This window comes from Ambystoma mexicanum, chromosome 11 (genome assembly GCF_040938575.1).
Source record: "Ambystoma mexicanum isolate Mex_15411 chromosome 11, UKY_AmexF1_1, whole genome shotgun sequence".
NCBI lineage: Eukaryota > Metazoa > Chordata > Amphibia > Caudata > Ambystomatidae > Ambystoma > Ambystoma mexicanum.
The window spans coordinates 1,352,695,729-1,352,710,240 of NC_090934.1; the positions used below are offsets into that span (position 1 = coordinate 1,352,695,729).

General features: G+C 46.4%; 1 protein-coding gene across 5 annotated transcripts in view; it reads right to left on the bottom strand.

The window, feature by feature from the left end:
* The window catches only part of ZNF280D (zinc finger protein 280D), a 1,333,168-nt gene that overhangs the window by 759,051 nt on the left and 559,605 nt on the right, over window positions 1-14,512 (bottom strand). For all 5 annotated transcript variants that reach the window (XM_069624893.1, XM_069624892.1, XM_069624896.1 and 2 more), the window contains exon 9: window positions 6,423-6,580. In XM_069624893.1, coding sequence (XP_069480994.1) covers window positions 6,423-6,580 — 158 coding nt within the window. The remainder of the gene's footprint in view (window positions 1-6,422; window positions 6,581-14,512) is intronic.

Here is a 14,512-nt window from a genome sequence, read left to right on the forward strand (position 1 = left end):
CGCACCTTGTTTTGTCTTTCAGATGCGGGATGCAGCGCCGAAGGCCTCCGGAGCGTGCAAAGAGTAGATAAGCCTTTGTCTTTCAGATGCCGGAATGCAGCGCGAGGCGTTGGTGACAGCCGATGGACCAGGTAAGTGAAGAGCTGTCACTGAAGACCGTAATGCTAACCTGTTCTTTGTCTTTATAGGTGTTGCTGAAGACTGGATTCAGGATGGTAAGCCTTTTTCCTTAGGCCCAGGATCAGATGCAGAAGACACGATGAGCGTTCTGCTGCAGAGGATGCAGAATAACGCAAAGCAAGATTCATCCATCGGGTGTGGTTTAAATAGCCTCCTGTAGTGCTTAGGTGTCTCCTTCCACAGCCACGCCTAGGTAAGAAAAGAGTTCCAGTGTTCTGAATCTAGGGAGTGGCTCCTGCCCCACCCAACAGGAAAAGCAGTTCCAAACAGAAGAGGATCAGAGGCTCAACTGGCAGGCAAGTAAGCAGCATGGTCTGCTGCAGGTAAGTCCACCCAAGCATTATGAGCCCGGCGCTTCCAGCTCTGGGACTGGGCATTTTTATGAGCCTGGTGCCACTGGCGCCAGGACTGGGTCCAAAAGGTCCCAATTGGGACTGGTTGGCACTCGGAACCTGGGTTATGGATCTGCTTCCAAGGGCGTTGGGAAAACCCTGACCTTTTGGAAGCAGAGATCATGACAGTAATTCGCTCACCCTTCTAGCAGATGTAAGTGCTATTAATAAAACAGTTTTAAGGGTAAGGAATCGTAACAAACAAGAATGGAGTGGTTCGAAAGGTGTGCCCATCAGGAAAGTTAGGACTAAGTTTAAATCCCATAGGGGAACTTGGAATGGTCTTGGGGGATAAACATTAGTTAACCCCTTTAGAAATTGTATTACCAAGGGTAACCTGAAAAAGGATGGTTCTTCCGCAGTGCGCTTAAAGATGGATAGCGATGCGAGATAGCCCTTAATGGTGCCAACTTCAAGGCCTGAATTTGCCAAATATAGTAGGAAGGACAAAACCATTGGTGTACCACATGAAAAAGGGTCGATATTCTGTTCTCTACACTAGCTGCAAAATCTGTTCCAACGGCAGCGGTATAAAGACTTTGTTGCTGGTCTCCTTGCCGAAAGCAACACCTCCATAACATCATCAGGGAGGTCCCAATCCTTGTACCTCAGCCTTTCAGAAGCCAAGCGTGAAGGTTGAGGGTTTTGATGTCTGGATGGAGAACCTGACCTCCCTTCTGTGAGAGTAGGTTCTCTCTGAGTGGAAGTCGAATTGGAGGGCATATGGACAAGTCTAGAAGGTCCGGGTACCACGTTCTCCTGGCCCAGTACGGGGCAATTAGGTCATGGTTCTCCGAAATCTTCTCAACCTCCTGATCATTTGAGGAATGACAGGGACCGGTGGGAACGCGTACAGAAGCGGAAACTCCCAGTCCACTATGAACGCGTCTCCCAGAGCTCCTCTCGGGGGAAATTCCCTTGAGCAGAACAGATCACACTTCCTGTTGAAGCTAGTGGCGAACAGATCTACCTGAGGGGTTCCCCAAAGGGCGAAGGACTTCCTGAGCTAGCTCCCACTCGTGGGAGACTGTGCTCTGCCTGCTCAGAGCGTCCGGTGTCAAGTTCTTCTCTCCGGCTAGGTGAACTGCCGATAGAGAGATTCCTTCTTGGATTGCCCAAAACCAGAGCTGCATTGCCTCTCAGCACAGAGGCAGTGATCCTACACCTCTTTTGTTGAGGTAGTGCATGGCCACCGTGTTGTCCGTCATTATCAGGACGTTTTTCCCTTGTACAGCTGGCAGGAACGCCTTCAGTGCAAGTCTGATGGCTCTCAGCTCTAACAGGTTGATATGTAGTCTGGACTCCGATGGAGACCAACGACCGCTGATGGTCAAGTCGTTGGCTCCCCACCCCGTGAGTGAGCCATCCGGGACTACCGTTATCTCCGGCCAGAAAGTCGAAGGCTGGGAGACGTTGGGCCTGTTTGAACTTGGTAACCATCTGTAGAATATCTTGAGCTCTCACATCTGGTGGCGAGGCTTTTCCCAGGGAAGTGTCCAGGATCGCTCCTATGAACTGGAGTCTCTGCGATGGTATCATTTGTGACTTCTTTAAATTGAGGGAGAAGCCCAGTCTGTGAAGGAAGTGGCACACGTGATTTAGCTGGATCTGAGTTTGTTCCGAATAAACAGCCCTGATCAACCAATCGTCTAGGTAGGGGTAGACGTGAATCCCTTCCCTCCTTAGACTTGCCGCCACTACCGACATTAACTTGGTGAAGACCCTCGGGGCGGAGGTCAGCACAAATTGCAGCACTCGAAATTGATAGTGAGAGTTGCCAATTGCGAACCTCAGGTATTTCCTGTGTTTGAGATGGATAGGCACATGGAAATAAGCGTCCTGAAGGTCCAGAGATACCAACCAGTCCTGGAACTGAAGGGCCTGGAGGATCTGAGAAAGAGTGACCATCTTGAATTCGTCTTTCCTGGGGAATTTGTTCAATTCTCGCAAGTCCAAGATGGGTCTCAGTCCTCCGTCTTTCTTTGGAATGAGAAAGTAAGGGGAATACCAGCCCTTGTTCCTCTCCGCTACAGGTACAGGTTCTATGGCACCTTTCTCTAGCAGGTCCAACATTTCCTGCAAGAGGAGCGGATCTGGAGCTTTCTGAGAGCTGATCCCCAGTGGATGACTCGGAGGTATACGTAGGAAAAGTAGGCAGTAACCTTGGGCAACTGTCTCCAATGCCCAAGCATCTGACGTGATAGCCTGCCATACCGCCAGATGTTGAGTCAACCTGCCTCCTACAGGTGTCCTGTGAGGGAAGTCCTCAGAGTGGTTTTGGGGCGGCTGATGCAGATGCCGATGGTAAAGAGGCACCTGCTGTTGCTGCGGCTTTTGAATATCTACCCCGTCCACCTCGGGTAGTTCTTCTTTGTCCCTTTTGAGCCGGTCGTCCTCTACCTCTTCCGAATGCGGAGTAGAAGCGAAAGGACTTGCCTCTCGCAGAGGTTCCTGTGGGACGAAAAGGTGTCCGACGGATTGCAGTGCCTAGGGATTTCGCTGCTGCCTTTGTAGTTTGCAGTTTCTCTAAACTGTCATCCGCCTTTTTCCCGAACAAAGAAGAGCCATCGAATGGTATGTTCAAAAGCCTGGCTTGCACATCTGGGGCAAAACCAGACTTTCTCAACCAAGCGAATCTCCTGGTTGTTGTACTTGCCGCCATTGCTCTGCTGATACTGTCAGCCGAATCAATGCCCGTCTGGAGGGACTCGCACATAGCGTCTTTACCGTCCTGTATAATATTCAGGAACGCATCCCTTTCTTCTCCCTCCGGGATGCAGTCAGCCGCTGTAGAAGCACACTCCCAAAGTGTATGGCCGAATCTAGCAAGGGTGCAAGTAGCATTAACAGATTTTAACGCCATGCTACATGCCGAAAAAACTTTCTTTGCCATAGTATCATATTTTTTATCGTCCCTGTCCTGTGGGACGGTAGGATAAGCCGTCTTGACATCGGTAGAGGATGCTGCCTGTACCACCAGACTTTCTGGGGATGGATGTTTAGACAAAAACTCTGGGTCTGTAGAGGATACCCTGACAGTTTTTTATTTACTGCCGGTACGACATCTGGGTTTCCCAGTTTGTCATAATCTTCCTCTGAAGAGCTTTATGAAAAGGCACCACAGGATCCTCCTGTGGGCCTTTGTCAAGAATATCCGTGAGGTCATCTTGTTGGAAAGATTGTGAGGGTGCAGAGCACCCCATAAACTCTGTGATCCTGGCCATTAAGGCTCTATAGGGGGTTTCAGCATGTTCCCCCGGGTCTGGCCTAGCAAACTCCACCTCAGGGGAGGTGTCTAACCCACTTGCCTCATGTAAGGAATCATGAAGATCCTTTAACCTGCGTTCTTCAGAGGGAAATTCCTCTCTAATTGGGGTTACAGGTCCCTGCAACTCAAATGTGTCTTCCTGTTCAGACAATTCACCCTCTTCCATAATTGAGGACATAGTTCTCAATTGTTCTGAACTCAAAGGGTGTAAACCCCATTTCCAAAGCAGAGGGTGCCGAACTTGTCATAATCGGCCTCGAAAACGTCGATGTCGTCGACGCCGAAGGCTCCGAGCGTGGCGTCGAAAACAAAGGCGGAGGCCTCGAAGACCTCGACAGAATTGGAATTCTGCTCAACAATCTCGAAGCCATCGACGTCGAGGAACTGGGGATAGTGACTGGGTGTGTCGTAACCGTGACTTTTCTTGGCTTCGACACCGGTGTCGAAGCTGGCGTCGAGTCGACAGACTCGTGTGTCGAAGGTCTCTTCAACAACGGCGTCGAAGACGTCGACGGAACCTTCGAGGAAGGTTTGGAGGTCATAGTCCTACTCGAGGGTTTGTGACGCGCTCGAGAGGTTTCCTTCGCCGGGTACTGCGACTCGCGGCGTTTTTGACCTTCGGGTCTTTCGACCAGAGCATCGCTCTCGGCAGTCTTCGAGGGGGTCGAGGCCGCTTTCTCGAAGACGCTTATCATATTTTTGCGGAATTCCTCCCATTCAGCCCAGGATCTATGTTTCGTGGGGCACGGGATTCTCTTTGGCGAAACAGAGGAAGAGGAAGACGGAGAAGGGGATCTTCGACGTCTCCTCTTCGAGTGCTTCGATCTCGAGGAGTGATGAGGCACTGAGTAAGCACGGAAAAACGTAACTGAGCAACGGGCGCTGCGCGCGGCCTTTATAGCCAGGATGACGTCGGCGTCGATACGGCGGCTGTCGAGGGACATCGACTCGGAGGAAGTCGACGCGCAGCGCCCTCTAGTGAAAAAATATTCGAGGCCAGCAGAGCTGGAAGGAGATATCTAAGATGAGGAATACGTCGGAGGACACAATCCCTTCGAAGGTTTATTTTGGAGAAAAGTATTAAACCTCCCAAATGCTGCAAGTACAACATGGATCAGAAACAAGCTTGGCCTATCGTCCCTCACCTCAATTGTGGAATGGAACGCCCGAGCCTCTATCGCAAATCAATTGCACCCTTCAGTGCACCAATTTACAAGATCTATGATGAAATCCAAAACATTAACAGATTGAACATTTGGGTGACAAATAGAAAGGCAACTCTGACAGAAATCTGCAGTTCTGAGGAAGAACTAGTAGTGAATCCACTGAGGGTCAAGAAAAAACTACTAGAATTGGACTAGATCCGCACATTTGAAGAGGCTTACAAAAGTAGCCTAGCAAAAGACCTACCTCTAATCGACATAAAACTGAACCATCGTAGGGGATACCTGAGAAGTTTTCCGGATATATCTTTGAGACAACTTCCTTCGAATGAGGCAGAACCTGCTCAAAACAAATGAAGTGAAATGAAGTGAAATATACTCGAGGAAGCTCAACCTCAGGAGCTTGCCGATTTTGCAATCTGACTGGAGAAACTGAGTCGATCCAACATCTCCTGATGACCTGTTCCAAATGGAACACTGAAAGAACAAAATATCTCTTACCTTTAGCAACAAACTTTTCAACCATGGACAGAGAGTCTTTCTGGAAGACCCTCATTTGTGGAGAAAAGACAAACATTGTGATTGCAGCAGTTTCTATGATGAATTTAATCATACCAACTCTGGAACGTGAATTTTGATTTAAACAGAAACCAGAGAATCGATCTATTAGAATTGCTTAGCATTCCTTTATGGCTCCCTAACTTTGGATGTCTGATTTCACATCAACAAAATGGAATGGACACAAAGAATTTCTAAACCCAATGTGATGTCTTCTTTTTGTGGAAATTGATTAATTCAATGAAACTAAATTAAAAAAAAAAATTGTTGTATTGTTATACATTGACTGTCTAAGCTGAATTATTGTGCGGTATACTGTGTGGACTCACTGAGGCTTAGACTACTCTTACACTCTCCTGAAACTAATCCTTGACTGCTCTCCAGATTATCTTGGTTGGTTTTTGGCGAAACGCTCACCCTCCCATGTTGACCATAATCGGGGTATCCTCCTAAAATCTTGCCAGCGGGGTAGATTTTGGAAATTCATCTTAACAGGCCATTTACTGTTTTACTTATTCTCTGCTATGAATTCTGGCTAATCCAAAATTCTCCCCCACCCCGCAAAGAAATATTTTGTCTGACCTTATTATAAAACGTATATTTCAGTAGATCAGTATGGTGTATCCTTTTGTATGTGTCCTGAAGTAGACCCGACTGCTTGGTTAGAGGATTGCACAGTCGTCATGAGAGGGCTCTGCAAATATCTTCCTACCTTGTACCAGGGTCTTTTCCTTACGTGAATCCGCTGCATATTCTGCTCCAGTTCCATCCCCTGGGATAATATACGAAAAATATAGAGGAAAGGCAACAGAGTAAAAAAAGCTTCTATGCACAAAGTAGAGAAAATACAAATACACGTACTAGTTGATTCATAAAGGGTATGGGAGCTTTCAATGTGACACTGGAGCTGAAAAGGAGTAGGAAACTGCCTATAGCAATGGTGGCAAGTCGTGTGGCTTTCCCAGCTTTCACTGTTCTGCTTTTCAAGTTCCAGATGATGTTTCATATGATTCATAAACCTAAAACGACAACGCAAGAGGTGATTTGATTAGGGATAAAACTTAACAAGATAGACAAATGCATTTATAATAAATAGATGAAACAATGAGCGAAGGAGGAAACGTGAAGGAGATTATAGTCATAGGCCCTTGTTTAACAATATGCAGGCACCTGTTGAAATGTGGCGTTGCTTAAAAACTGTTTTAAGCTAAACTACTTGTGTTGTAGTGGCCAGCTCCTTCATGCAAATGTACTCTCAAGGGCTTCCTTTGCAGACAATGAACATTTTGGTACCATGTGGATCGTTATAAATCAACATGTAATGCATATGGGATACATTACTCAATGTAATCTTATTTCTGATGCTCTTATCTGCTAAGATTCACATGCTATGCCTAGACCAACATCTAGTGGTAGCCGCAGAGTATTACATGTTTAGTTTTCGAAACTTGAAAAGGGACATCAACGGTGTGTGCTAGTAACACTATCCCTAGTGCGACGTCTCCTGTACCGATGGTCCTAAATATCCTTTATTGGAACTCCCCTCTGCAAAGCAGACGAAGTTGCAACACCCCTGGTCGAGTGAGCCCCCAATATGTTCTAGGGGGTCTTTACCAGCCAGTCTAACATTCTGAAATTGTTAAAATATTCCCTCTAGAGATGGTTGCTTCGTTGATGGCTAGTCCCAATTTATGACCTGTATAGCCCACAAACAACTGATCATTCTGTCTCAGTTTTGCCAATCTGTTAATGTAAAAACTCAGTGCACGCCTAGGGTCGAGTCTGAAGTCTTTCTTCCTCTTCCCCCGGATGTGGCGGAGGATAAAAGAAACAACCTTGCAGAGAATGTTAGGATACACCTTTAATACCACTCTGTCTTTATGAATAACGGTATGAGAAGGCATGCAGGATAAAGCCTGTAGCTCACTCACCCTTCAGGTAGATGTTATTGCCACTAAGAAAACTGTTTTCAAGGTAAGCAGTCTTCTTAATGGACAAGAATGAAGGCTCAAAGTGAGCACCTATTAGAAAGTTTAAAACCAAGTTGAGATCCCAGAGTGGGACTGGAAAGGGACTCGGAGGATAAAAATTAGTTAATCCCTTTAAGAATTGAATTACCAGAGAAATCTTTAATAGGAGACTCCCTCTGCAGTACACTTGAAGATGGAAAGCGCTGCTAGATAACCTTTGATGGTACCAATCTGAAGCCCCAGATTTGCCAAGTGCAAAAGAAAAAGATAACGCCGTTTGTGTATTGCATGAGAAAGGGTCAACATTCTCATCTCTACACCAGCTGTAGAACTTAGTCCAACGGCAGCGGTATACAGATTTGGTTGCTGGCCTTCTGGCCGAAAGCAAAGCCCCCATTAAGTCATCCAGGAGGTCCCAATCCTTGTTACCGAGCCTCATAAACCGAGGGGGGGGGGGGGAGAGAGAGAGAGAGAGAGAGAGAGAAAGAGAGAAAGAGAGAAAGAGAGAAAGAGAGAGAGAGAGAAAGAGAGAAAGAGAGAGAGAGAAAGAGAGAAAGAGAGAAAGAGAGAAAGAGAGAGAGAAAGAGAAAGAGAGAAAGAGAGAAAGAGAGAAAGAGAGAAAGAGAGAAAGAGAGAAAGAGAGAAAGAGAGAAAGAGAGAAAGAGAGAAAGAGAGAAAGAGAGAAAGAGAGAAAGAGAGAAAGAGAGAAAGAGAGAAAGAGAGAAAGAGAGAAAGAGAGAAAGAGAGAAAGAGAGAGAGAGAGAGAGAGAGAGAGAAAGAGAGAAAGAGAGAAAGAGAGAGAGAGAGAGAGAGAGAGAAAGAGAGAAAGAGAGAAAGAGAGAAAGAGAGAGAGAGAGAGAGAGAGAGAGAGAGAGAGAGAGAGAGAGAGAGAGAGAGAGAGAGAGAGAGAGAGAGAGAGAGAGAGAGAGAGAGAGAGAGAGAGAGAGAGAGAGAGAGAGAGAGAGAGAGAGAGAGAGAGAGAGAGAGAAAAAGCGGGGGTCTCCTCTTTGTGGAAGACGAATCGGAGGGCAGATAGACATGTCCAGAAGGTCTGGGTACCACGTCCTCCAGGTCCAATCCGGGACAATTAAGATCATGAACTTCCTGAACCTTCTCAACCTCCTTATTACGTGAGGAAGGATGGGGACTGGAGGAAACCCGCAGAGAAGTGGACATTCCCAGTCCACCACGAACAGTTCTCCTAGAACTCCTCTTGGCGGAAATTCCCTTGAGCAGTACAGTTCGCACTTCCGTAAGGCAGAGCAACCTCAGAAAATCGAAGGCTGATAGATGTTGGGCATTTTGGAATTTTGTCACCATCTGGAGAATGTCTTGAGCCGTCACCTCTGGTGGCGAGGCTTTTCCCAGGGATGCATACAGGATTGCTCCGATGAGCTGGAGTCTTTGTGATGGTATCATGTGGAACTTCTCTTGAAGTTGAGGGAAAAGTCCAGCCTGTGGAGGGAGTGGCAAGTATAGCTGAGGTGATCTAGGGCTTGTTCTGGGGAACTGGCCCTGATCAGCCAATCGTCCAGTTAGGGGTAGACATAAATCTCCCCCTCTACTGAGACTCGCTGCCACAATCGCCATTAGCTTGGCGAAAACACTTGGGCGGAGGTTAGCCAAAATGGCAGAACCCGAAACTGATCGCGAGAGTGGCCAATGGCGAATCTCAGGTAAGGTCTGTGTTTGTGATGGATCGGCACATGAAAGTAAGCCTCCTGGAGGTCCAATGATACCATCCAATCTTGAAGCTGGAGGGCCTGAAGGATCTGAGAAAGGGTTACGATGTTGAACGTGTCCTTCCTGAGGAATTTGTTCAAGTATTTCATGTCCAAGATGGGTCTCACTCCTCTGGAATTACAAAAAATAAGGAGAGTACCAACCCTTTTTCCTCTCTGCTACAGATACTGGTCCTATAGCACCTTTCTCCAGCAGGGTTTAAATGTCCTGCATAAGGAGCGGATCCATAGCCTTCAAAGAGTTGTTCCCCGGTGGATGACTGAGGTTTTTGCAGGAAAGGCTGACAATAACCTTGGCCAACTGTTTCTAATGCCCAAGCATCTGAAGTAATATCCTGACATTCTATCGGAAGCTGTGACAGCCTGCAGAGGTTTTGGAAAGGCAGACACACAGACTGAGGGTAAGGCAGTCCCTACCGTTGCAGTCTTAGTACCTCTACCCCGTCCACCAGAGGGGAATCGTCTTTGACCTCTTTGAGCTGGCTGTCCTCTACCTCTTCCGAATGCGGAACAGCAGCAAAAGGACCTACCCCTCCAAGACGCCCATGTGGGGCGGTTTGGAGTTTGCCTTATTGCAGCTCCAAGAGATTTGGCCGCCGCCTTGGAAGTGTGCAGCTTCGCCAAACTCTGCTTTATTCCCAAATAGATGTGTGCCATCAAAGGGCATGCTGAGAAGTCTGGATTGAAAGTCTGGCGCAAATCCTGACTTCCGTAGATCTGCATGGTTGTGGATCACTGTACTAGCCGCCATGCCTCTGCTGATGCTGTCAACAGAGTCGAGACCAGTTTGGAGGGATTTGCTCATAGCGTCCTTCCCATCCTTGATAATATTCAAGGAACAGTCTCGTTCCTCCCCTTCAGGGATGTGGTCAGCTGCCATAGAAATCCACTGCTAAAGGGTGTGGGTAAATCTCGCCAGCGTGCAAGTAACATTAGCAGATTTTAACGCAATACTACCGGCCGAGAGAACCTTCTTGGTCATGGCATCATATCTTGTCATCCCCATCTTGTGGAATCGTGGGATAGGCATTTTGTCTACCTGAAGAAGTAGCTGACTGTACTACCAGGCTTTCCGGTGTTTGATGTTTTGAAAGGTACAGTGGATCAGAAGTAGAAGCTCTGTATTTGGCTGTTAGCCTCTTATTCACTGCCAGGGCAACCTCGGGTGTTTCCCAATTGGAAGTTAACCCCCTCTGCAGAGCCCTTTGAAATGGCACAATTGGGTCCTCCTGTGGACCTTTATCCAATAGGTCTTAAATTGTCCTGTTCGAAAACAGGTGTGGGTCTGGACCATCCAATATATTCCATGACTCTCGTCAGGAGTTGTCTATATGTCCGCTCGCCATGATATCCTGGATCTGCCTTGACAAAATCCATTTCGGGGGAAGGGTCAATACCACTCGCCTCATGAAGACAGTCCTGCAAGTTTTTTGTACGAGACTCTTCCGATACGAGTTCCTCTGGTACAGAAGGTGTCCCATATTCGAGACTAAATGGTCTTTCCTCCTCAGATGACTCTGCATCTTCATACAATGAAGAAAGTTTTCAAATACTCTGAGCGAGGTTGTGGTGTACAAAACTTCTCAAAATAAGAAGGTGCTATAGACGTCATAATGGGAGTTGACAGTGTCAAAATCGTTGACGTCTTAGAAGATTTCCACAAAGTTGTTGATGGCTTCGACATAAACAATGAGGTCTATGACGATAGTGTCGAAGAAATGGTATACACGGAGTCAAGGAGGTCGACACTCGAGGCGTCGTTGGCTTCTCCTTCAATTTTGGCGCCGAAGACGCACTCATCGGGCTTGCCGTATGGGTTTCTTTTGGCATCGAGGATGAAGATTGTGTGCATCTTGGAGGCTTTGTATCGACTCGAGGGATGCAATCGCTCTTGAGTTTACATGGCCGGGTTTGAAGACTCACGGCACCTGTACTTGCCAGGTGTTTTGTCTGGGGTATTGCCTCTAGGTTTTGTCAAGGGGGGCAAGGCTGCATTCTCGAACACCTTTATCATAGTAACTCTGAATTCCTCCCATTGAGCCGGGGTACTATGTTTTGAGGGACAAACGACCCGTTCAGATGAACTGGATGAGGAAGTGGACGGCAACCTGTGATGCCTCTTTTTGCCATGCCTCGAAGACGAGGAATGATGCGACCCACTTCACGAACTGGAACGTTTAGGTTTTTTATGACGAGACAAAGCCCTCTACTTGTCAGACGATTTACGTTTGGAGGGGGTAACAGATTTTTGAGGCTTACCTCTCTCCAAATTCCCTCTGCGCTCTCTCAAGGACTTGGCCGTCATAGATATGCATTTGTCACACTCCGAACACGATGTTCTGACCCTAGACACCACAGGCAGATCATGTGCGGGTCCGTCACAGACTTTTTAGCACTGCAGTCCAGGCACTTTAAATCCAGACCGAGGAGTAGGCAGAACCGATAGAGAAGCCATCTCTTCGAAAACTCGATTGCTTTTCTTTGAGTTTTTGGAGAAAATTAAATTATCACATGGTACCAAGCGTTTAGTTACTGAAGCTATGAAGCACGGAAAAACAGAACTGATCAACAGGCGCTGCGCGAGCTACTTATACCGGTGATGACAGGCGTCAGGACGGAGGTCTGAGGGACATCGACTCGACCAGGCATCGACAAACAGTGCCCTATACTGGAAAAAAAAAATCGGAGGCAGCAAAAAGGATATTAGGAAATATCAAAGATCAGGACTATGTGGGAGGACACAATCCATTCAAAATATGATTACGGTGAGTAATGTATCCCTTCTGAGGCTTGTGGATCTGTTTATATCACATGCTCTGCATAGACAAGCGAGCAGTGTCTGGAGAAGGTCGACTGTGAGAAGGTACAGCGGCAAATAGATGTTTTAGCACCACTTGTCCCACCTGTAAATCTGCTTTAGAATGTGTGTAAATGCAAAAATGCTGAGTAAAAGTATGTATGAAACTCCATGTAGCTGCTTTGCAAATGGCATCGAGGGGGACATTTGCAATAAAGGGCAAAGTACCTCCTGTGCCCCTGGGTAGAGTGAGCTCTTCATGTGAAAGGCAGGGTTTTGTTTGAAAAGGAGCAAAAGAGCTGTATGCATTTCCCTATCCATCTGGAGATGGCGTTTTTAGAAACCGGATTACCTTCCCTGCCAGGTGCTATCGAGACAGTATATTTTTCTTGGCAGTTTTATCTTGTTTACATGGTAATGAACCGCCTTCATTACATCCAAAGTATGGAGGTTCTTCTCAGCTGAGTTTGAAGGATTTTGAAAGAAAGCAGGTCGTTCAATGGATTGTGTAACATGGAACTTGGATATGAACTTAGGTGAAAACCTAAAGTGTGTTCTTAATACCAACTTGTCTTTGTGGATAACAAAGAAAGGGTCTTGCACTGACACAGTTTGTAGCTGGCTAACTCTTCTTATGGAGGTGATATACCAATTGTATATATGGGTTCCTGGAAACACACCCTATTCTGCCCAGGAGGGCTCAATCGAAAATAAAGTGAAAGGGTTAAATGCAAAAGCCCCTCACTGCTCATTCACCATTTTCATTTTGCACCAGTAAAGAAAGCACCACTCCTCATTGTTTGTAAGGTACTTCTATAGATATATGAGAATATTCAATTACTAGTGGTTTTTGAACATCATTTGTTTGTAAAGTAAAGCAAATCTATTTGCACAAAAACATAAAATGAAACATTTTTGCACATACAATTGTACATATTACAAAATACTGTTACTGCTGTTGATCAATATGAAAAGAATGACAGGGGTTAATACATAAATACAGATTAAACAAACAAGTCTACACATTTTGGTACATAAACAGTGATAAAACATGTGACACTTGTTTACAGGGGAGAATTTAGTCTACACCAAGGTGTTACAGCCAGTTCTAAGGGCTGTCTAAGTCGTGTATTTCTGACCTTCGCTGCGAAGCCTGGACATTGTGCGTTTTGGCTTGTGGCGAAAAGTCTGCTAGGGAGAATTCTGAGAAATGTGCTAATTCCTCTGTACCTTAGAGACTCCCAGCACCTTTGCGGGATTTTGAGGACTTTAGTTTTTCACCTGAGAGAGTGACAGCCTTTTTCCCCACTCTCGTATTTTTTCTACAATATGAATACTTTCTTTTGGTTGTGGATTCTGACAAACTCCATAGGCATCATCTCTTTACATTGTAACCCACAGCACCTTCAGTGCAATGGCACAGGGAAGTCTTTCAGATTTTCCAAAGGTTTAAATCGCTTTCTCTTGGATAACTACTGTTTCCAAGAGCAGTAAAGTGAAATTGACTTTGCTTACCTTTGTAACTTTCTAGACCCAGAACACACTATCTTACAATAGGGTGCTGGAGGGGATACTTCGTATCCCCTTTGTCTAGTTTCTCATGTAACATTTTTATGTTACCCTTTCCTCGATAAATGGCTGGTGGCAGTGGTATACTTTTCAGGCTCTTCCCAGGGGGCTGAGAGGGCTGGAGCCCATCACCCTCACCAGCTGGAGCAATTAACATCAGCTACCTGATCACTGCTACGCCGCAGACAGATAGCAGTATCCACATGGGAATCACTGGACGCCACTCGGTGAGGACCTTCAGCTTGTGTTCGTGGCCTAATCTGCTGTTTTCACCCAGTTTGGCTGCCCACACCGTGTCATCTCCCTCTTTGTCTGTAACCTTGCCTGACCGTAAAATGGCCAGCACAACGCGGCCCAGGATTGAGGCTGTGACCCGTTGCTAAGCAACCGGGTGCCTCCATCTTCCAATCCCTGCAGCCGGAAGTCGGTCTGAGGAACAAGGTCGAGGAAAAAGGCCCTGTTCGCGTTCCTGACCGCATTACCAGCTGACTCTGCATCTCCTTAAACATGTTATAAGGTTGGACTTCCAGCTCTACACCTACATATAGTCCTAACTAGCTAGTGACCTGGCTCGGATTACAGCCATTGACCAAAGCTTACTTTCTAAAGCACACTTTCATCTGCATAACTATTGTCACCTTATCTATAACCTATTGGATGGACATTGTAATACAGCGCAATGTTAAGCCACAGGAGTATTTTATGTGCACCTACTGTATCATATGAGTATCGCATCCTTAGTCGAAGGACTGGCCACTTGGAACAGCATAGTCCTATTTGCATCAGGCTATCAATCTATATAGGATAGTATTAACCTACATACTCACCAATTGTTTTATTACCGCGCAACATCATTATTTCTTCCACCTATAC